Source organism: Oncorhynchus mykiss, chromosome 5 (assembly GCF_013265735.2).
Source record: "Oncorhynchus mykiss isolate Arlee chromosome 5, USDA_OmykA_1.1, whole genome shotgun sequence".
Classification (NCBI taxonomy): domain Eukaryota; kingdom Metazoa; phylum Chordata; class Actinopteri; order Salmoniformes; family Salmonidae; genus Oncorhynchus; species Oncorhynchus mykiss.
Window position 1 is genome coordinate 90,876,632 of NC_048569.1, and position 24,379 is coordinate 90,901,010.

The 24,379-nt window shown below is 41.6% G+C and overlaps 1 protein-coding gene and 1 long non-coding RNA gene across 7 annotated transcripts in view; one reads left to right on the forward strand and one right to left on the reverse strand.

Annotated features, from left to right (window-relative positions):
• LOC110524787 (complement factor H) overlaps nt 1-24,379 on the reverse strand; it is an 83,609-nt gene that overhangs the window by 57,845 nt on the left and 1,385 nt on the right. For 5 of the 6 annotated variants that reach the window (XM_036978751.1, XM_036978753.1, XM_036978749.1 and 2 more), the window contains exons 2-7: nt 16,957-17,154; nt 16,665-16,841; nt 16,379-16,558; nt 10,550-10,747; nt 10,258-10,434; nt 9,972-10,151 (exon numbers count right to left, since the gene is read on the reverse strand). In XM_036978751.1, coding sequence (XP_036834646.1) covers nt 9,972-10,151; nt 10,258-10,434; nt 10,550-10,747; nt 16,379-16,558; nt 16,665-16,841; nt 16,957-17,154 — 1,110 coding nt within the window. The remainder of the gene's footprint in view (nt 1-9,971; nt 10,152-10,257; nt 10,435-10,549; nt 10,748-16,378; nt 16,559-16,664; nt 16,842-16,956; nt 17,155-24,379) is intronic. The other variant, XM_036978752.1, reaches the window with a different exon arrangement.
• On the forward strand, nt 1,700-3,752 carry LOC118964685. Its single transcript, XR_005051892.1, has 4 exons — nt 1,700-1,798; nt 1,972-2,035; nt 2,295-2,483; nt 2,932-3,752. It is a non-coding gene; the product is annotated as an uncharacterized LOC118964685 (long non-coding RNA).

Consider the following 24,379-nt stretch of genomic DNA (forward strand, 5'->3'; position numbering starts at 1 on the left):
TTTATTATTTTAAGTAAAGACATCAAACATAATAATAATATGATATTGTTTAGGACCTTGAGCGTGGCCGAGGTGCACCAATGACCAGCTCGGAAACCAGATTGCATAGGAAGCTACTGTGGGATTTGAAATGTTCGGTGATCTGTTTGTTAACTTGGATTTCAAAAACCTTAGAAAGGCAGGCTAGGATAGATACAGGTCTTTAACAGTTTGGGTCTTTAGTGTCTCCCCCTTTGAAGAGTGGGATGACTGCGGCAGCTTTCCAATCTGTGGGGATCTCAGACGATACGAAAGAGAGGCTGAACAGGCCAGTAATAGTGGTTACAACAATTGTGGTGGATAATTTTAGAAAGAGAGGGTCCAGATTGTCTAGCCCAGCTGATTTGTAGGGGTCCCGATTTTGCCGCTCTTTCAGAACATTAGCTATCTGGATTTGGGTGATGGAGAAATGGGGAGGCTTGGGCAAGTTGCTGTGGGGGGTGCAGGGCTATTGACCGGGGTGGGGGTAGCCAGATGGAAAGCATGGCCAGCCGTAGAAAAATTCTCAATTATCGTGGATTTATCGGTGGTGACAGTGTTTCCTAGCCTCAGTGCAGAGGGTGCTGGGAGGAGGTGCTCTTATTCTCCATGGACTTTACAATGTCCCAGATCTTTTTGGAGTTAGAGCTACAGGATGCAAATTTCTGTTTGAAAAAGCTATCCTTTGCTTTCCTAACTGCCTGTGTATATTGGTTCCTAACTTCCCTGAAAAGTTACATATCGCGGGGGCTATGCGATGCTAATGTTGTACGCCACAGGATGTTTTTGTGTTGGTTAAGGGCAGTCAGGTCTGGAGTGAACCAAGGGCTATATATGTTCCTGGTTCTACATTTTGAAATCTTTTGAAATTCCTCAAGATCCTCAAAAAGTTCTACAGCTGCACCATCGAGAGCCTCCTGACTGGTTGCATCACTGCCTGGTATGGCAACTGCTTGGCCTCCGACCGCAAGGCACGACGGAGTGTAGTGCAAACGGCCCAGTACATCACAGGACTTCTATACCAGGCGGTGTCTGAAAATTGGCAAAGACTCCAGCCACCCTAGTCATAGACAGTTCTCCTCTTTAATTACTTGTTATCTCTTATCTCTTAGAATCTCTTATTCTTATCAGTATTTTTTTAAACTGCACTGCCGGTAATGGGCTCGGAAGTAAGCATTTCACAGTTTTATTTGGCGCAAGTGACTAATAAAATTTGATTTGATTTTGATTTGAATTAAGTAGCTTAGTTTTGTTATTTGGCTACTTGAAGAGAACTAGGGCCTTCCAATGCATTGTGGAAAACTGTTCATCTGATTCTATTGAATGAAGACCTGAAACGAGTATAACATCCTGGCATTTTAACCTTACTTGATTTTAAAAAATTCACATACCAATAAACATTCTATTTTTGCATCCTGAGATTGCGTTGTTTCCCGCTACTTGTTGATTTCAGTAGCACATCCCCATATCTGATTTCTTTTTTACGAGGCAAGTTCCCCAGTTTCTGTGTTTTTTGGGGTTGTATGTGTTTGTGTATTTCAGGAAATGGCTTCCTGGATTCTAAGCAGCTGATTGGTCGGCCCCATCAATGATTGGAGCTCTGAACCCTCCCCCCTCCCTCTCATCAGGGGAAACAGCTGTTTTTATTTACCAACTCCTTCTCCAGCTGGATAAAAGCCAGTGTTCATTTGTCAGGAAGAGAGAGCTTCTTTGCTGTCTTGTGTTGGTTGTTGCCCAGTGACAGTTCTGTTGACACTATTTGGTAGCCGCTACTTCTAAGGTATGTGTATGCCAACAGGACTGTTTTTGATTATTGAAATTGTTCCCAAAGTTTGTATTATTCTGTTTAATTTGTTCCCAGGGGGGTGGGGGGATGTCGTCGCCTTGGGAGTGTTTAGGCAAGAGCCCTGCGGGCATACATAACCTGTAGTATTTACTGTCTATGCACACTAGGTAAGACCTGGATGGACTACCCCCTGTATTTTGGTTGGTGCGCCAGGAGGTTCTGAAAGGTTAGGTAAGTAGTGGGTAGGAGAGGACTCAAACTTTTACTTTCTTTGCTTTGGTTCCGTCCAGCCCCTTTTACCCACATTACCATGTTATGGAAATAAAGTCCCTGTAAAAGGATATAGTCTCTGTCATCCTTACCCGCACCTACAATCACATACCTCTTTCACTCCACGGGGACTTGAGTTGTAGCAGGGTGTTGCCTCCAAGAGGCGTACGTAACACGTCAGTTAAGAACACATTTTAATTTACAATGATCGCCTCCACAGGGCAAACCCGGACGACGCTGGGCCAATTGTGCGCCTCCTTATGTGACTCCCTATCACTGCCGGTTGTGATACAGCCTTGAATCGAACCAGGGTGCCGCCTCAAGCTCTGAGATGCAGTGCCTTAGACCCTCAAGCGCTGAGATGCAGTGCCTTAGACCGCTGCACCACTCGGCAGCCCCTCATGCAAGGGTTTGTCCATTATTAGCCTATGACCTAAACAAAACATTATATCAAATGTTTGCTTGCATATAATTGAAGGTCAATATTCCTGCCTTAATGTTCAGGAGTACATGTCAAGGAACACCACAGGGACATTTTAATAGATATAGTCTGGTGGCTTCAGTATAAAATACTTGATGAAATTCCTAGACTAAAGGGTAAATAAAAACACATTCATGTTGTACAATCAATTATATATGGATGTGTTTGTCCTAGACTAAAGAGTAGATAAAAACACATTCATGTTGTACAATCAATTATATATGGATGTGTTTGTCCTAGACTAAAGAGTAGATAAAAACACATTCATGTTGTACAATCAATTATATATGGATGTGTTTGTCCTAGACTAAAGAGTAGATAAAAACACATTCATGTTGTACAATCAATTATATATGGATGTGTTTGTCCAAGACAGTTTCCAGTAATCACTTCCAGTAAGCTGAGATTGCCAGAGGCAAGAAGTAAAACAAAAAAAGCATGACCAACTGAGACATTACTTATACTGTCCTGAGACCCTGGAGAAGATCTACTCTAGTAGCTACAGGTGCATGATAAGAGACAACTGGTTTACAACAACAATCAATGACAAGTGATACTGACCTGAGAAATAGTTTGTCAGCTTTAATGTGCATTTGTTAGGTTAACATCTGTAAATCTTATTCTGTTGTACTGTAGCCTTGTAAAGACTCATGGAGACAACGTGTCGTCTCTTTTCCACAACTTTATTGTCTTGATAAGGTCAATCACAATCATAAGTTGTTCACTTATATTACACCTTGAGGTAATGAATCACACAGCTGGGAGATACAGGAGAATATTCACACATTATAGAGCGTGTCGGTCTAATCCTGAATGTTGATTAGTTAAAACGGCATTCCACCCGGTGCATATTCCACAAGCTACCACCGGCTAAATCTATGACTTTAAAATGCCTATTTACTCTGTTCCAACTGACTGCGCAATCCACTGTCTCATCAGCCCAGCCAGGCAATTTATAAACTTGATAGAATGTTCACACAATCACATCTCTTTGTACTAATACAACAAATGTACCATTTTAGTCTAGCTTTAGATAGCTGTACTGTTATTATAGTGAAGCTGAGACTGATGATTAGAAAGATACTGTTATTTTGTTACAATGGTACAAAGTCAAATGATGAAAAATACACCTTATGTGCTCCATTACTGGATGGCTCACATTTTTTCTAAACCTGAATTAAACAAGCGACAACAACACCACAAAAGCAAATATGTTCTTCTTGCACATGAAGACGTCTTTGTAAGGATTCTTGCATTTGATGGACCAAACATCAAGACTCTGTAGGAACGAAATCACATGACAGGATAATCAGAGTGCAGTAATACTGCTGATCACTAATACTATAGATCAGAGTCTGTGGAGTAATACTGCTGATCACTAATACTATAGATCAGTCTGTGGAGTAATACTGCTGATCACTAATACTATAGATCAGTCTGGAGTAATCCGGCTGATCACTCCGACTATAGAGGAGAGTAGACAGTGTTTAACCATGTGAACTTTCACTGTGTGTTAATGATTAGAGAAATGACTCCTGCTTGCTGTGATGTTATACTCCATGTTTCTGTTATGCTTCACTGATAACCCCATCACATACTATTCATATTACTGTTTATACCATTGAATACAATACTGTTTACAATACTGTTCATTATACTTTTCATAACTGTTAATAATACTGTTCATAACTGTTTCTAATACTGTTCGTAATACTGTTCATAACTGTTTCTAATACTGTTCGTAATACTGTTCATAATACCTTTTATTATACTTTTCATAACTGTTAATAATACTGTTCATAACTGTTTCTAATACTGTTCGTAATACTGTTCATAACTGTTTCTAATACTGTTCGTAATACTCTTCATAATACCTTTTATTATACTTTTCATAACTGTTAATAATACTGTTCATAACCGTTTCTAATACTGTTCGTAATACTGTTCATAACTGTTTCTAATACTGTTTCTAATACTGTTCATAATACCTTTTATTATACTTTTCATAACTGTTCAAAAGGTTTGTGTGATTATAAGACATGCCACTCTCCTTGTTAATTTAACTTACCCATTATGTTCATCATCTACCTATGAATAACGATACCTACCTAAAAAGCAAAGAACAAATCATTTTGGTTATACAGTCAGAAGGTTACACACAGTGGCCTCATTAAATATTATCAAACAGGTGGATTGATTTTCATAAAAAAAGGTTTAGATCAAAATGAGAAAATACTATCCATTTATATTGTATTAATCTACAGTAGATAGCTCACAGGGCATCCTGGACTTATGCATTCTATATATTAGATGATGTTAAACTCTTAATGTTGAGAGAATGACTATCTTACACTGATGGGTGTTCCTTTACATGACATGAACTTACATATAGGCATGTGTTCTCCATACTGTAACTCTCCATCATCACACTTCATCTCAATTTCTTCAATATTCGGTCGATATCTCTTGTATTGATGGTAATATCCCTCTTTGCAATGAAGAGTCTTTTTTTCACCGTGCGCAATATTATCTTTCTCAGGTAAATTCTGTAGATTGTACTCTGCATCAAAAGTGGAAATCTCACAAGGCCCTGATGGAAATTAAACCCAGTCATTTTTTCATTCACTTAGTGTACAGTACATATTCATACATTTATATACACTTGACATGTAGATATAACACCATGTTCAGACCAGTTGTAAATAATGTACATACGTAAACACTTTGGAGGACTCTGCCATTTTCCATCCAGACATCTGATGCTGCCTGTGAAACTCAGTGTAAACTGTATGCTGCATTGGTAGGACACCTCTGTAATTACACCTTCAACATCTCTCTTTTCCTTGGTGAAATCTCCATTAGTAATGGGAGGAGGATCAGGACAGCTTGCTAGATTAAACAGGGAATAGATAGAAATCATAATACAATACCATGAAAATACAGTACCACGATAATACAGTACCGTGAAAATACAGTACCATGATTCAGTAACATAATCCAGTACCATGATAATACAATACCATGATAATACAAGACCATGATTATAGAATATGATGATAATACAGTACAATGATAATACAGTACAGTACCATGATAATACAGTACCATAGACTTAAGACTTACCGTTACACTCAACTGGCATGTGCCATTCTCCATTCTTGCAAGTTGCTGTTCCTCCGGGGCCTTTGTATGGGTTAATGCATGTATAGTCTATTTGGTTCCCATTTTCGTATCTCTCCAGCACTTGGTCAGGAATCTCCATTCTCCTCCCTGCGCCCTCAGGCTTACCACAGTACTCTGTAGGTGAAGCACCACATGTTTGAACTATCAAATTACAGTTATCTACCAGAGACACAAAAGTGGCAGAGAATGACTATGGTTAGAACCATAGTCAAGGGCCAATGTACAGTATATTCAGAGAATGTAACTGGGGCAATTTGTGATATATACTGTAAATATGCACTGAAACTCATCCATTATCATATCAAGGAATACTAGACTATAATGAATTATAGCAAAAAACAACAGCAACTATCTCAAAGTGGACACATTGAGAAAATATAAATCAGAGATGTATATTTCTGTAAAACCAATTGTATGAGAGAATAATGGTGTTATGTGATACAGAATTGTTCATCTCAATTAACGTTTAAATATAATTTTTTCCCTGTTTGAATAGGTGCTGTTCATAGTAGAGTAACTCTAAACTGAATTACTGCATCAGTTTCAAACAGTTATCAATACTTACGTTTGCATGTTGGTGGTGGAGTTGTCCAACTGCCATTTTCACAAGTAAGTTTTTTATGTCCCTCTATTTCAAAGGACTTGCGACATTCATAATTCACTTCAAATCCCTCTCTATATTTATTTTTATACAGGATTTTAACAATTGCATTTTCAACTTTAGGTGGAGGATCACATGGAACGCCTTGCGCTTCAAGATAAGAAAATATTGCTGAAAGATTAGTGGGTAGAAAACACACACAGTACAGACACAGAACTACTATCTATGTAATTACATAATATCATATGGGCTTCGGGGTCCTTTTCCCCAAACTATTCCAACATATAGTAAACATACATTGAAGGATGACTGGCCACTGTATTCAATTAAAATCAAGTGATTATTTAAAATGAACAAAACTATTAACAACTACTCACGTCTACAAGCTGGTAACGGTGTTTGCCATTCTCCATCCTTACATTTTATAGTCTTAGTTTCAGATGTGTATCCAACTTTGCAATCAATTGTAACAGTTTGTTCATTCTTATAGACTTCACTGTGAGGTACCTTTCTTGTGTTGGGAATGACAGGGATTCTGCCACATTGTGATTGATCTAGAGCGAAAGAGCATTTATTATTATTTTTTTTTATTTCACCTTTATTTAACCAGGTAGGCTAGTTGAGAACAAGTTCTCATTTGCAACTGCGACCTGGCCAAGATAAGGCATAGCAGTGTGAACAGACAACACAGAGTTACACATGGAGTAAACAATTAACAAGTCAATAACACAGTAGAAAAAAGGGGAGTCTATATATACATTGTGTGCAAAAGGCATGAGAAGGTAGGCAAATAATTACAATTATGCAGATTAACACTGGAGTGATAAATGATCAGATGGTTATGTACAGGTAGAGATTGGTGTGCAAAAGAGCAGAAAAATAAAAATAAATAAATAAAAACAGTATGGGGATGAGGTAGGTGAAAATGGGTGGGCTATTTACCAATAGACTATGTACAGCTGCAGCGATCGGTTAGCTGCTCGGATAGCAGATGTTTGAAGTTGGTGAGGGAGATAAAAGTCTCCAACTTCAGCGATTTTTGCAATTCGTTCCAGTCACAGGCAGCAGAGAACTGGAACGAAAGGCGGCCAAATGAGGTGTTGGCTTTAGGGATGATCAGTGAGATACACCTGCTGGAGCGCGTGCTACGGATGGGTGTTGCCATCGTAACCAGTGAACTGAGATAAGGCGGAGCTTTACCTAGCATGGACTTGTAGATGACCTGGAGCCAGTGGGTCTGGCGACGAATATGTAGCGAGGGCCAGCCGACTAGAGCATACAAGTCGCAGTGGTGGGTGGTATAAGGTGCTTTAGTGACAAAACGGATGGCACTGTGATAAACTGCATCCAGTTTGCTGAGTAGAGTGTTGGAAGCAATTTTGTAGATGACGTCGCCGAAGTCGAGGATCGGTAGGATAGTCAGTTTTACTAGGGTAAGTTTGGCAGCGTGAGTGAAGGAGGCTTTGTTGCGGAATAGAAAGCCGACTCTTGATTTGATTTTCGATTGGAGATGTTTGATATGGGTCTGGAAGGAGAGTTTAGAGTCTAGCCAGACACCTAGGTACTTATAGATGTCCACATATTCAAGGTCGGAACCATCCAGGGTGGTGATGCTGGTCAGGCGTGCGGGTGCAGGCAGCGAACGGTTGAAAAGCATGCATTTGGTTTTACTAGCGTTTAAGAGCAGTTGGAGGCCACGGAAGGAGTGCTGTATGGCATTGAAGCTCGTTTGAAGGTTAGATAGCACAGTGTCCAAGGACGGGCCGGAAGTATATAGAATGGTGTCGTCTGCGTAGAGGTGGATCAGGGAATCGCCCGCAGCATGAGAAACATCATTGATATATACAGAGAAAAGAGTCGGCCCGAGAATTGAACCCTGTGGCACCCCCATAGAGACTGCCAGAGGACCGGACAGCATGCCCTCCGATTTGACACACTGAACTCTGTCTGCAAAGTAATTGGTAAACCAGGCAAGGCAGTCATCCGAAAAACCGAGGCTACTGAGTCTGCCGATAAGAATACGGTGATTGACAGAGTCGAAAGCCTTGGCAAGGTCTATGAAGACGGCTGCACAGTACTGTCTTTTATCGATGGCGGTTATGATATCGTTTAGTACCTTGAGCGTGGCTGAGGTACACCCGTGACCGGCTCGGAAACCAGATTGCACAGCGGAGAAGGTACGGTGGGATTCAAGATGGTCAGTGACCTGTTTGTTGACTTGGCTTTCGAAGACCTTAGATAGGCAGGGCAGGATGGATATAGGTCTGTAACAGTTTGGGTCCAGGGTGTCGCCCCCTTTGAAGAGGGGGATGACTGCGGCAGCTTTCCAATCCTTGGGGATCTCAGACGATATGAAAGAGAGGTTGAACAGGCTGGTAATAGGGGTTGCGACAATGGCGGCGGATAGTTTCAGGAATAGAGGGTCCAGATTGTCCAGCCCAGCTGATTTGTACGGGTCCAGGTTTTGCAGCTCTTTCAGGACATCTGCTATCTGGATTTGGGTAAAGGAGAACCTGGAGAGGCTTGGGCGAGTAGCTGCGGGGGGGGGGGAGCTGTTGTCCGAGGTTGGAGTAGCCAGGCGGAAGGCATGGCCAGCCGTTGAGAAATGCTTGTTGAAGTTTTCGATAATCATGGATTTATCGGTGGTGACCATGTTACCTAGTCTCAGTGCAGTGGGCAGCTGGGAGGAGGTTGAGTTTGAGCTGGGAGGAGATTGAGTTTCAGACCAATATAGCCAAGTCAGAGGGAAATGCATTCCACTGTTCTTGATCTACTTTGTAAAGAGGTCATTTCTAGAGGATCTGTTTTCTTACCAATACACTCTAATATTCCAGACCATGTTCCCTCAGTACATGTGGCTTCACCCCACCAACCCCCGGTAGAGGGTTTGAACCCTACATTGCAGGAAGAGTATATCTTGCTATTCCTGGGATCAACAATCCTCTCATTTGACTGAACTAGGAATCCATTCATCACAGTTGGGTTGATACATGCTCCCTCTATTTCTGGGGGAAACAATGACATGAAATATTATAGAACACAATGTGACACATCAATGTTTTTAAATCCGGTTCTACAGCTGTAACGCTGAGTTCCTCCCGATTGACCCCGCTGCCAACGGTAGGGAGAACTCACAAGAGGGTCACGTGGATCACCACATGTTATCCCTACAATGATAGAGATGTTTAGTATTAGCATGAATCATACCAGTACAGTAATACACAGTGATTACACTGTCTATACCTCCTTATAGCCTCAATATGGATGCATGCTCCCTTTATTTCTGGGAGGAACAATGGCAGGAAACATTACAGAACGCATTGTGACACATCGTTCAGTTAACAGCGCACATAGAGGACCTGTTCTACAAAGCATTACCATATCATTAGATTTTGGCCAAGCTGTCAGTTTGATAAAAGCACTGAACAGAGCAATATCTGGAAAACCAAATGGAAGCAAAGTGAGTGAACGTTCATACCATTACCAATTCCAAACCAAATCCTCAAATAGGGAATAACACAACAGGCTAAAATCGGATGCTTGATCTTTCCAGTAGCCTTAAACCTTCTGGATCAGTGTCTTGACTCTTATTCTCAGAGTTTTAGATGATTGAAATGTAAATGTCATCCTACCTTTACAGCCAAGTGTCTTGGTCCAGCCATTTGTAGTACAGGTAGCAGTAGGTCTGGTAGTACTGTCCAATAGTTCATAATTCATCTTACACTCATAAGTGAGCAGATCATTGATTTTGTATCTTGTTTTCAGGTCTTTAATCACAGCATTTAGGATATCTGGCTTGTCACATGTAATCTCTGAAAGACAAACAATGTCATTCTGATGCAGTCCAAACTAACATCGGAGCACAAGGTAATCAAACCACAGTGATATTCAAAGATGGCTTCCTTCAAAAAACTGCACCTTCACAGAGTGGTTCTGGAGTCCAGGAGCCATCACTTGTGCATGTGGCAACACCCCGGGGATTTGTAGTTTTAAATCCGGTTCTACAGTTGTAACGCTGAGTTCCTCTCAATTGACCCCGCAGCCAGTAGTAGCGAGAACTCACAAGAGGGTCACGTGGATCACCACATGTTATCCCTACAATGATAGAGATGTTTAGTGTCAGCATGAATCAAACCTGTACAGTAATACACAGTGATTCACCTGTGTATACCCCAATACACTCTCAATATACTCTCCAGTATGAACATACGTTCACAATCTGTTGTGGAAGGTGACCACTTTCCGTCCTCTTTGCATGTCATTGTATTTTCAGTCTGACGTGAGATAAAGTTCCAGAATCCTGAGGCACAGGTCACCGTTACACGTTCATCAGGCAAGAACAGATTTCTGTCAGCAGGTCTGTAACTGGTTCCTCTTGTTGGTGGCAATGATAAATTACATTTCACTTCTGCATTTTGGAGTCAAAAAATGATAGAAACACATTATGTTAGTAGTGTGCTTCAAGATAAAGAGATGAGTTACCCTGCTGACTTCAAATGTCAATATATAGTTGAGTATGAATTAGGCTGTTTGAGAAGGTTTGAATCCTAAGCAGCTTACCTACACATAGTTTGAAGTACATTACCAACAAAGCTACTGTAATAGGTCAAGGTTGTGTGCTGGAAAAACTTGGTAGAGCATGGGTGGAATAAGCATTGTTGTGCTCATATTAATTTCCTTTATTTTTCGACTTCAGACCAATGCCTATTCTCACTTAAAACATATTGTTTTGTTTTTAATAAAAAAAAGAAAGGTCTGAGAATTATCTATCAAAAGGCAAGTATTTAATTACGTTGCGAAATGAATAAATTAACATACAAGGCATAAATCTTAAGTTAGAAGGCAATATTGACATTACAAGGTATTATTCTCGGCATGATCAGCGAGACCATGGCTTGTGCCATGACCACTAGATCATGAGAAAGAAAGAGCGAGGGTGTATCTCACCAGCACAGGTCAGGAGCAAAAAAAAAGGGACAATGAATCTAGCACCCTTCATAACATCTGAATTATTTGAGTTGTTGACCAATAGTATTAATGTGAAATTAACCCTGAAATATCAGACCTAGATGATGTAATGACAACAGAACCTCTGCTTCTCAGAGGTGAGCCAGATAGGGGCATGAGATATCAACACAGAGAATGCTGAATTCCTGAGAAGACAGTAAAGCCTTTTGCATAGTGTTGATAAGAGGCTTCGGGGGCTGGGTTGCCCTACACCTCTCAGTACCCATCATCCCTTCAGACAGTGTGATCCTTTTTAATATCCCTGAACCAACAAGCAATTGACAATGTGCTCTGTTTACCAGACTATGCGAGCCTTTGCCAAAGGCCTCCACCGTGGCCCAACAATCAAACAGGTAAAGCGTCAATACAGAACTAAGATTGAATCCTACTACACTGGCTCTGACGCTCGTCGGATATAGCAGGGCTTGCAAACTATCACAGATTAGAAAGAGAAACCCAGTCGTGAGCTGCCCAGTGACATAAGCCTACCAGACGAGTTAAATGCCTTCTGTGTTCAATATGAGGCAAGCAATACTTAACAATGCATGAGAGCACCAGCTGTTCTGGACGACTGTGTGATCCCGCTCTCTCCGTTGCCGATGTGAGTAAGACCTTTAAACAGTTTAACATTCAGACGGATTACCAGGATGCGTACTCAGAGCAACAGCTGACCAGATCGCAAGTGTCTTCACTGACATTTTCAAGCTCTCCCTGAACTGTTCGTCGGGAGCTTCGTGAAATGTGTTTCCTTGGCCGAGCAGCCGCACACAAGCCTAAGATCACCATGTACAATGCCAAGCGTCGGCTGGAGTGGTGTAAAGCTCACCGTTTTCTTACCAATACACTCTAATATTCCAGACCATGTTCCCTCAGTACATGTGGCTTCACCCCACCAACCCCCGGTAGAGGGTTTGAACCCTACACTGCAGGAAGAGTATATCTTGCTATTCCTGCGATTAACATTCCTCTCATTTGACTGAACTAGGAATCCATTCATCACAGTTGGGTTGATACATGCTCCCTTTATTTCTGGGGGAAACAATAACATGAAACATTATAGAACACAATGTGACACATTAATGGTTTTAAATCTGGTTCTACAGCTGTAACGCTGAGTTCCTCCCAATTGACCCCGCTGCCAGCGGTAGGGAGAACTCACAAGAGGGTCATGTGGATCACCACATGTTATCCCTACAATGACAGAGATGTTAAGTGTTAGCATGAATCATAACTGTACAGCAGGGGTGGAAGTAAAGAATTACAACTACTCATTGTTCCTATAATTGAGTAGCTTTTCTGTGCACTAGTAATTTTTTGAGTATTTTCCAAAGGCTGTACTTTTACTTTTACATTTTCAAAACCATCCGTTACAGAATACAATCCAGAAAAAGGATACACATAATCATGGCAAGCACATGAAGTTTGCGCCTTTTGTAGCAGCTAAAATTGTTCACTTGTTTGTCAGTGACAAGTAACATGACCAGATGGACCAATACAATTCCATTTCACGCATTGCGCAAAAAAGGCCCAATCACAAATTATGATCGGTAGCAGGATTGTATAACAGTAAAAAAAGGTAGCTTCATGCCATGAAAAAAAAGGTTTCCTAATCAACTTGAAAAATAAATGGAGCCTAACGAGAATGAGCAGGTTCAGGAGACAGTACAGACACACAGAGACAGAGCCAGTGACCGGGTCTTCTGAAGACCACGAGGAAGGAAATCCCTGGCTGCATCTCAAAGAACACTTCAGCTTCAAGCAGAGAAGAGGAGACAGTGTAACTATGGAATGTAAGCTCTGCTTACCAAAGTTGGTGGAAGGTGGCTGACTACAAAAACTCTGCGTCAAACTTGAGGAAACATGTAATGGTACGAAAAGTAAAGTTAGAAATATATTTTATCGCCACAAATGGCGTTTGCTGTGTAGGCTATGTAATGTAGCTAACAAAGTGTTACTACTAGCCAGTTGCATTCCATCTGTAGCATAAAGCTGACGTTAGCTAGCTCATCCTGTTGCTAGCTAGTTAGAAGTTAACCCTGACCAACGTCTTTATACACAGCAGAAGGAACTGTAAGCTGTAGTGCGGGTTACTACCGCATTGACGTTACGGTGGCTAGTAGTTAGTCATCCCCATAATGTAAGTTGTTGGGGATAGCTAAAAGTGAAATTAATGAACTTGTGAAGATAAAATAAATAATTTTGAGACCTGGGATATTTAGGCACGTGCATTATCTTTGTTTTGCTTGCTTATTATGTCACCAAGCCATATCTTGTTGGATCCTGAGTTTCGAATAATAGCCCCAAATCATGTTTGGTAATACTCTAGTTCTTATAACTGGGGAAAATAACGATATTCCCCAACATCCTTTGGACTGAGTGACATTTTTCAAAACATGCTGTAATTTATAAATGGTTCATTTGATATGAATAAAAACACCTTCTAATAGTTGACAGTCTGCACTTTAACCCCATTGTCATTGAATCTTTTAAAAGCCAATGTGCTGGACTACAGAGCCAAAACAAAAATGTTGTCATTGCCCAAATTCTTAGATAACACTTTATGTGCTGGTTTAAGTTCATTTGTATTAAACCAAACTGGTCAGGCTATATACATTTTGCCCATATTGATGCAGTAATTTTGTCCACAGAGGAAACATCCATTTAAAGATGACAAACTACAATATGCTTACCTCTGCAACCACAAACAAACAAACCAAGGAACCACAACAGACAGTGGATCAAGCTTCATCAAGGCATTCAATGTTTTTGGTGAGCAGGTCGAAGCAGTCGAGTCAGCAGACCGGCACTCAGATGCTGAAGAGCCAGCAGAGCAGGTTGAATACCAAAAATGACAGTGGCCTAGAATATCAACTCCCTCGGCATCAACAGTGTGCATGTCACCTGCTGAACCTCATTGCAACAACAGATTCTGCATTGGCAGAAACAAATAGTGATAGCTACAAAAAGTTGTCCTGGTGGTCTTTTGCCAAATGCCAAGCCATGTGGAATGAAACGGAGCGGTCAAATTTAGCTGCTGCAGTTGTAGAGACTGAGTGCAAACTGCAGTTGATCCGTCCAAATCAAACACGCTGGAACTCATCTTACCTGGCTGTGGAGAGGATCACAGGTATCATACAAGAGAAGGGGGAGGATGCCATAAGAAATGTGTGAATTAAAAGTGAAAATGTGAGTAGCAATTCTTTGAATGTAATGTTTTCCTATTACAGTAATATTTATTGTCCATTAAATGTTAGAATTCTAAGAGGTATTACGTTTACCTTACCTTATTTTTCAGGCTGAGCCCGGCAAAAATGTCTATCTTGAATGAGTACTGCAAAGTGATGAAGCCTCAGCTTGGTCTCAGCTTTGAACATTCTACAGTCTGAGACCAACAGGCATATGGGGTGGCTGCTGCCAGTGATCTTCTTACTAAATACAAAACTTTAAAGGCTGGAAGCATCTTGCCAAATGTGCCTTCCACTTATCAGAGCCATTCAGAACGGTCTCCAAAAGCGCTTTGGAGAAATGATGGAGGAGCCACAGCTTATTGCTGCTGTACGTCTTGGACTGACAAAGCCTATGTCATCACCGCCTGTATGATTTATTTACTCCAAAAGGTTTGAACCTCATTGTCCATATGATATCTTTTGGTCTTTAATTGTTTTTTGTTATGTTTTCTTTTATTTAAGTTTGATTACAGGTGCTGAACAATAACCTGAGCATATAACTATGTTTGGGTACAGCCAGACATGTACTCACCTCAACATTAGAGCATTTGTTACATCTGAATTGATTTTTTCAAATACATCTCAGTATCTGAGAATAACAAGTGTGGAAGTCTGTGTTAGACCTATTGCAATGCCAATAATATGATTGTGTTGCCGTCCACATACAACAGAGTTTGCTGAAACACTGAATATGTGAATGTTGTGTTTCTAATGTACAGGTTTGGCGTACCTGAAGAATCATCTTGACACAATCACACAGGATGAGACTGAGCCACTAAGGCAGCATTCATCTGATGAAGAGGATTTCTTCTCATCATTGACAACCAAACGGTCAGAAGGTACAGGGGAGCTGGTACAGGGGAGCTGGATGGGTATCTTGCTAGTCCATCGGACAAAATTGATTTACTTCATTTGTTTCCGTACATAAAGAAGTTGTCCCTCAAACTCAACACATGCCTGCCTGCATCTGCCGCCTGTGAGCGTCTTTTTACTACTCTTCACTGCAAAGCGAGCCAGGATAGACTCGATTAACTTAGAAAATCAGCTCCTACTGACACTGAAAGGCAAATTCAGAGAGAAGTGAAGTGAGTTAAGTGTTCAATAGGTAGATCCACAACATTTGTATATGTGAAGATTTAATATTAAAATCAGCTGTGCTGGATCTTATCTTGTTGGTTATTTTCTGGTGTTTTATGGAACATTTAGCCTGTCAAGCATCACATGTAAACAATATTACGTATATAGATAAATTATTTGTTTGTGAAGCTTGCATTCAATTGCTTCTCCCTTTTCACATGAACTTCCATTCTTGTAAAAGGAGAAGAAAAGAACCATCATAATTGAAATAGCAAATTATTTTAGAAGTAACTTGTAACTTTTACTCTGAGTACTTTTTAAATGTGCTACTTTTACTTGTAGTATTTTACACCAGTACTTTTACTTCTACTTGATTACAATTTCATTAAAGTAACAGTACTTCTACTTGAGTAGGAATTTACAGTACTCTTTCCACGCCTGCTGTACATTAATACACAGTGACAAAGCATTACCATATCATTAGATTTTGGCCAAGCTGTCAGTTTGATAAAAGCACTGAACAGAGCAATATCTGGAAAACCAAATGGAAGCAAAGTGAGTGAACGTTCATACCATTAGCAATTCCAAACCAAATCCTCAAATAGGGAATAAAACAACAGGCTAAAATCGGATGCTTGATATTTCCAGTAAACTTTAAACCTTCTGGATCAGTGTCTTGTCTCTTATTCTCAGAGTTTTAGATGATTGAAATGTAAATGTCATCCTACCTTTACAGCCAAGTGTCTTGGTCCAGCCATTTGTAGTACAGGTAGCAGTAGGTCTGGTAGTACTGTCCAATAGTTCATAATTCATCTTACACTCATAAGTGAGCAGATCATTGATTTTGTATCTTGTTTTCGGGTCTTTAATCACAGCATTTAGGATATCTGGCTTGTCACATGTAATCTCTGAAAGACAAACAATGTCATTCTGATGCAGTCCAAACTAACATCGGAGCACAAGGTAATCAAACCACAGTGATATTCAAAGATGGCTTCCTTCAAAAAACTGCACCTTCACAGAGTGGTTCTGGAGTCCAGGAGCCATCACTTGTGCATGTGGCAACACCCCGGGCATTTGTGGTTTTAAATCCGGTTCTACAGTTGTAACGCTGAGTTCCTCTAAATTGACCCCGCTGCCAGTAGTAGGGAGAACTCACAAGAGGGTCACGTGGATCACCACATGTTATCCCTACAATGATAGAGATGTTTAGTGTCAGCATGAATCAAACCTGTACAGTAATACACAGTGATTCACCTGTGTATACCCCAATACACTCTCAATATACTCTCCAGTATGAACATACGTTCACAATCTGTTGTGGAAGGTGACCACTTTCCGTCCTCTTTGCATGTCATTGTATTTTCAGTCTGACGTGAGATAGAGTTCCAGAATCCTGAGGCACAGGTCACCGTTACACGTTCATCAGGCAAGAACAGATTTCTGTCAGCAGGTGTGTAACTTGTTCCTCTTGTTGGTGGCAATGATAAATTACATTTCACTTCTGCATTTTGGAGACAAAAAATGATAGAAACACATTATGTTAGTAGTGTGCTTCAAGATAAAGAGATGAGTTACCCTGCTGACTTCAAATGTCAATATATAGTTGAGTATGAATTAGGCTGTTTGAGAAGGTTTGAATCCTAAGCAGCTTACCTACACATAGTTTGAAGTACATTACCAACAAAGCTACTGTAATAGGTCAAGGTTGTGTGCTGGAAAAACTTGGTAGAGCATGGGTGGAATAAGCATTGTTGTGCTCATATTAATTTCCTTTATTTTTCGACTTCAGACCAATGCCTATTCTCACTTAAAACATATTGTTTTGTTTTTAATAAAAAAAAGAAAGGTCTGAGAATTATCTATCAAAAGGCAAGTATTTAATTACGTTGCGAAATGAATAAATTAACATACAAGGCATAAATCTTAAGTTAGAAGGCAATATTGACATTACAAGGTATTATTCTCGGCATGATCAGAGAGACCATGGCTTGTGCCATGACCACTAGATCATGAGAAAGAAAGAGCGAGGGTGTATCTCACCAGCACAGGTCAGGAGCAAAAAAAAAGGGACAATGAATCTAGCACCCTTCATAACATCTGAATTATTTGAGTTGTTGACCAATAGTATTAATGTGAAATTAACCCTGAAATATCAGACCTAGATGATGTAATGACAACAGAACCTCTGCTTCTCAGAGGTGAGCCAGATAGGGGCATGAGATATCAACACAGAGAATGCTGAATTCCTGAGAAGACAGTAAAGCCTTTTGCATAGTGTTGATAAGAGGCTTCGGGGGCTGGGTTGCCCTACACCTCTCAGTACCCATCATCCCTTCAGACAGTGTGATCCTTTTTAATATCCCTGAACCAACAAGCAATTGACAATGTGCTCTGTTTACCAGACTATGCGAGCCTTTGCCAAAGGCCTCCACCGTGGCCCAACAATCATACAGGCAAAGCATCAATACAGGACTAAGATTGAATCTCACTACACCGGCTCTGACGCTCGTTGGATATAGCAGGGGCTTGCAAACTATCTCGGATTAGAGAGAGAAACCCAGCCGTGAGCTGCCCAGAGACTTAATGCAACCGCTGTGTCAGAATTTTTTAAAACTTTACGGAAAAAGCATAATCTGAGAACGACGCTCAGAGCCCAATCTAGCCAGAGAAATATCTGTCATTTTGGAGTCAACAGAAGTCAGAAATAACACCATAAATATTCACTTACCTTTGATGATCATCAGAAGGCACTCCCAGGAATCCCAGTTCGATGACAAATGACTGATTTGTTCCATAAAGTCCATAATTTATGTCCAAATAGCCACTTGTTGTTAGCGTGTTCAGCCCAGTAATCCATCTTCATGAGGCGCAGGCACTTCGTCCAGACAAAAACTTGAAAAGTTCCGTTACAGTCCTTTAGAAACATGTAAAACGATGTATGGAATCAATCTTTAGGATGTTTTTAACATAAAACATCAATAAGGTTCCAACCGGAGAATTCCTAGGTCTGAAGAAAAGCACTGGAACGAGAGGTAACTCTGTCGGGAGCGCGCGTCACGAGCCTGAGACACTCTGCCAGACCACTGACTCAAACAGGTCTCATGAGCCCCTTTTTTGTATAGGAATCCTCATTCAAGTTTCTAAAGACGGCTGTATTCTAGTGAAAGCCGTAGGAAGAGCAACTTTATCCATATCCCACTGTGTATTCGGTAGGCAAAGCTTTGAAAAGCTGATGTGCCACTTCCTGGTTGGATTTCTCTCAGGTTTTTGCCTGCCATATGAGTTCTGCATTACATGGGCTTGCTCCTACCTATCTCTCTGATTTGGTCCTGCCGTACATACCTACACGTACGCTACGGTCACAAGACGCAGGCCTCCTAATTGTCCCTAGAATTTCTAAGCAAACAGCTGGAGGCAGGGCTTTCTCCTATAGAGCTCCATTTTTATGGAATGGTCTGCCTACCCATGTGAGAGACGCAAACTCGGTCTCAACCTTGAAGTCTTTACTGAAGACTCATCTCTTCAGTGGGTCATATGATTGAGTGTAGTCTGGCCCAGGAGTGTGAAGGTGAACGGAAAGGCTCTGGAGCAACGAACCGCCCTTGCTGTCTCTGCCTGGCCGGTTCCCCTCTTTCCACTGGGATTCTCTGCCTCTAACCCTATTACAGGGGCTGAGTCACTGGCTTACTGGTGCTCTTTCATGCCGTCCCTAGGAGGGGTGCGTCACTTGAGTGGGTTGAGTCATTGATGTGATCTTCCTGTCTGGGTTGGTGCCCCCGCTTGGGTTGTGCCGCGGTGGAGAACTTTGTGGGCTATACTCGGCCTTGTCTCAGGATGGTAAGTTGGTGGTTGAAGATATCCCTCTAGTGGTGTGGGGGCTGTGCTTTGGCAAAGATTATATCCTTCCTGTTTGGCCCTGTCCGGGGGTATCATCGGATAGGGCCACAGTGTCTCCTGACCCCTTCTGTCTCAGCCTCCAGTATTTATGCTGCAGTAGTTTATGTGTCGGGGGGCTTGTTATACCTGGAGTACTTCTCCTTATCCGGTGTCCTGTGTGAATTTAAGTATGCTCTCTCTAATTCTCTCTTCTCTCTTTCCTTCTCTATCTCGGAGGACCTGAGCCCTAGGACCATGCCTCAGGACTACCTGGCATGATGACTCCTTGCTGTCCCCAGTCCACCTGGCCGTGCTGCTACTCCAGTTTCAACTGTTCTGCCTGTGATTATTATTATTTGACCATGCTGGTCATTTATGAACATTTGAACATCTTGGCCATGTTCTGTTATAATCTCCACCCGGCACAGCCAGAAGAAGACTGGCCACCCCTCATAGCATGGTACCTCTCTAGGTTTCTTCCTAGGTTTTGACCTTTCTAGGGAGTTTTTCCTAGCCACTGTGCTTCTACACCTGCATTGCTTGCTGTTTCGGGTTTTAGGCTGGGTTTCTGTACAGCACTTTGAGATTTCAGCTGATGTACGAAGGGCTATATAAATAAAATTGATTTGATTCTGTTATACTCACAGACATCATTCAAACAGTTTTAGAAACTTCAGAGTGTTTTCTATCCAATACTAATAATAATATGCATATATTAGCATCTGGGCCAGAGTAGGAGGCAGTTCACTCTGGGCACGCTATTCATCCAAAAGTGCAAATGTTGCCCCCTATCCCAAAAGAGAGAAACCCAACCGTGAGCTGCCCAGTGACTTAAGTTAAATGAGTTAAATGACTTGTGTGTTCAATTTGAGGCAAGCAACACTGAATAATGCATGAGCGCACCAGCTGTTCTGGATGAGTGTGTGATCGCGCTCCCTCCTTTGCCGACGTGACTTAAGACCTTTAAACAGGTTAACATTCAGACGGATTACCAGGACGCGTACTCAGAGCAAGAGCTGACCAGCTGGCAAGTGTCTTCATTGACATTTTCAAGCTCTCCCTGACCCAGTTTGTATTACACTATATATACAAAAGTATGTGGACACCGCTTCAAATTGGTAGATTTGGCTATTTCAGCAACACCTGTTGATAGGTGTATAAAATCGACCACATAGCCATGCAATCTCCATAGACAAAAATAGGCCTTACTGAAAAGCTCAGTGACTTTTAACATGGCACCATCATAGGATACCACCTTTCCAACTAGTCAGTTTGTAAAATTTCTGCCCTGCTAGAGCTGCCCCGGTCAATTGTAAGTGCTCTTATTGAGAAGTGGAAATGTCTAGGAGCAACAACGGGTCATCTACAAAGTGGTAGGCCACACAAGCTCTCAGAGCGGGACTGCTGAGTGCTGAAGTGCTAGGTTGCAACACTCAGTACCGTGTTACAAACTGCCTCTGGATGCAACATCTGCACAATAACTGTTCGTCGGGAGTTTCATGAAATGTGTTTCCTTTGCCGAGCAGCCGCACACAAGCCTAAGATTACCATGTACCGCCATTGAACTCTGGAGCAGTGGAAATGCGTTCTCTGGAGTCATGAATCACGTTTCTCCATCTGGTAGTCTGATGGACGCATCTAGGTTTGGCGGATGCCAGGATAACTCTACATGCCCCAATCATAGTGGCAACTTTAAAGTTTGGTGGATAATGATTACATTCTAGACGTTTCTGTGCTTCCATCTTTGTGGCAACAGTTTGGGGAAGGCCCTTTCCTGTTTCAGCATGACAGCAATTCAATGGCTCAGACACGAGACGTATGTGGCTGGGTCTACAGAAAATCACGGACTACAAAAAGAAAACCAGCCACTTCACAGACACCCACGTCTTGCTTCCAGACAAACTAAACACCGTCTTTCTCCGCTTTGAGGTGTCGTGTCTTTGGTTATGCCGGATTAAGTGATATGACATGCTATTCTATAAAATCCTTTCTCTGTAATTAGTATTACCTGATTGAGCTAATCATGTAAATGTAATTAACTAGAAAGTCGGGGCACCACAAAATAATATTTATAGAGCCAATATCTTCCGAATAAACTCTTAAAGACCTAGTAATATTTTACATCAATAGCAGTCAATATTAATCGTCACCTTATTTCAGTCTCATCTGAAAGTTGTAAATTCTTGGTTATCTTCACAAACCCTGGCTAACAAGTTGAATCAGCAATACAAAATTGGGTTTAATTATGTATTTACTAAATACCTAACTAATCACACAGAATTACACATACACCGAATGAATCATACCTTGATTATAAATTATGTCATAAAGGAAAACGTCCCTAGTGGACGGAACATATATGACAGCTGGTTGCCCAAAGGAAAGGGGGCTGGGTTTGAGTGAAAGAGAGGGAAGACTGAAGAACAAAGGGAGAAGTGATGTCTCTATCAGGCCGTAGGCAGCTACTCTATCGTGAATACAGAATCTTATGCATTTTAAATTACCGCCCATTTGGAAAAGGAAAATGCAGTAAATATTTACTCTGATCTGCGCTTCGGTAGGTTGGTGGTGGATGGAAGGCCGTGTTTCCCAACAGAGTCCTTTGTCCTTTGAAGAATGTCTCTGGTAATAAATTGGATACGTTGTAGTAATGTTGTTGTGTGGTAGACGGGATACTCTGTCTGTTCTTTCCTAGCCCACGTTTGCAGCTGCTGTTGCGAAATCAATGGCTAGGAGGTGTCACTTCTGTCGTGAATAAGAGTTAAAAGTTCATACCATTCGCAATCAAAGCTCACGCTGAGGTTGGCTTCGTTCTGTAGTTATTATCTGAACCCTTCTGACATTGGATCGTCATCCTAATGTACCTGGAACAGGAGGTTACATTTTCGTGGAGGGAGAAAGGTGTGTTTCACAGTCTACAGCCCATGTCTCTTCACAGGGGCGGGCCACTTATTGAGCAGAGCCCTAACTTTATGAAAACCCAAATCTCTCATTTGGAAGCTAAAATTACATTTCATCTCTTCACCAATAATTGTATATTTAAACATTTGAGTTGCACAACAATTCCATGTGAATCTGATAACTATAATGTTGAACATATGCGTTGGTACTTAATGAATATGACTTTCCACTGTAGAGTTTGTCTTCCTATCATTGATGAGAATGTCTCAGATGACATCTGAACTGACATCATATTCATTAAGTACCAACGCATATGTTCAACTGGTCGGATTACCAAAATATGGTTCCTTTCCCCCCACCTTCTGATGTTCCCAGAATCTCTATGTTAACCAAGGGATTTTCAATAGTCCCATCAGTAGGGTAGAGAGGAAAAAGGGGGGAGAGGTATTTATGACTGTCATAAACCTACCTCCAGGCCAGCGTCATGACAGAGGATAACACAGTGCCACCAATGCTGCCTACTCCCAAGGACATTTAAACGTGTTATCCCTCGCAAGGCTGCCAGCCCAGACGGCTGAGGTTGGCTTCGTTCTGTAGTTATTATCTGAACCCTTCTGACATTGGATCGTCATCCTAATGTACCTGGAACAGGAGGTTACATTTTCGTGGAGGGAGAAAGGTGTGTTTCACAGTCTACAGCCCATGTCTCTTCACAGGGGCGGGCCACTTATTGAGCAGAGCCCTAACTTTATGAAAACCCAAATCTCTCATTTGGAAGCTAAAATTACATTTCATCTCTTCACCAATAATTGTATATTTAAACATTTGAGTTGCACAACAATTCCATGTGAATCTGATAACTATAATGTTGAACATATGCGTTGGTACTTAATGAATATGACTTTCCACTGTAGAGTTTGTCTTCCTATCATTGATGAGAATGTCTCAGATGACATCTGAACTGACATCATATTCATTAAGTACCAACGCATATGTTCAACTGGTCGGATTACCAAAATATGGTTCCTTTCCCCCCACCTTCTGATGTTCCCAGAATCTCTATGTTAACCAAGGGATTTTCAATAGTCCCATCAGTAGGGTAGAGAGGAAAAAGGGGGGAGAGGTATTTATGACTGTCATAAACCTACCTCCAGGCCAGCGTCATGACAGAGGATAACACAGTGCCACCAATGCTGCCTACTCCCAAGGACATTTAAACGTGTTATCCCTCGCAAGGCTGCCAGCCCAGACGGCATCCCTAGCCGCGTCCTCAGATCATGCGCTGACCAGCTGGCTGATGTATTTACGGACATATTCAATCTCTCCCTATCCCAGTCTGCTGTCCCAACATGCTTCAAGATGGCCACTATTGATCCTGTACCCAAGAAGGCAAAGGTAACTGAACTAAATGACTATCCCCCGTAGCACTTACTTCTGTCATCATGAAGTGCTTTGAGAGACTAGTCAAGGATCATATCACATCCACCTTACCTGTCACCTTACCACCCCAATAGGTCCACAGAAGATGCAATCACCATCACACTGCCCTATCCCATCTGAACAAGAGGAATACCTATGTAAGAATGCTGTTCATTGACTACAGCTCAGCATTCAACACCATAGTACCCTCCAAGCTCATCATTAGGCTCAAGGCCCTGGGTCTCAACCCTCCCTGTGCGATTGGGTCCTGGACTTCCTGATGGTTCGCCCCCAGGTTGTAAGGGTAGGCAATAACACATCTGCCACACTGACCCTCAACACGGGGCCCCCTCAGGGGTGCGTGCTTAGTCCCCTCATGTACTGCCTATTCACCCAAGACTGTGGCCACACACAACTCCAACACCATCATTAAGTATGCCGACGACACATGGTGGTAGGCCTGATCACCGACGATGATGAGACAGCCTATTGGAAGGAGGTCAGAGACCTGGCAGTGTGGTGCCAGGACA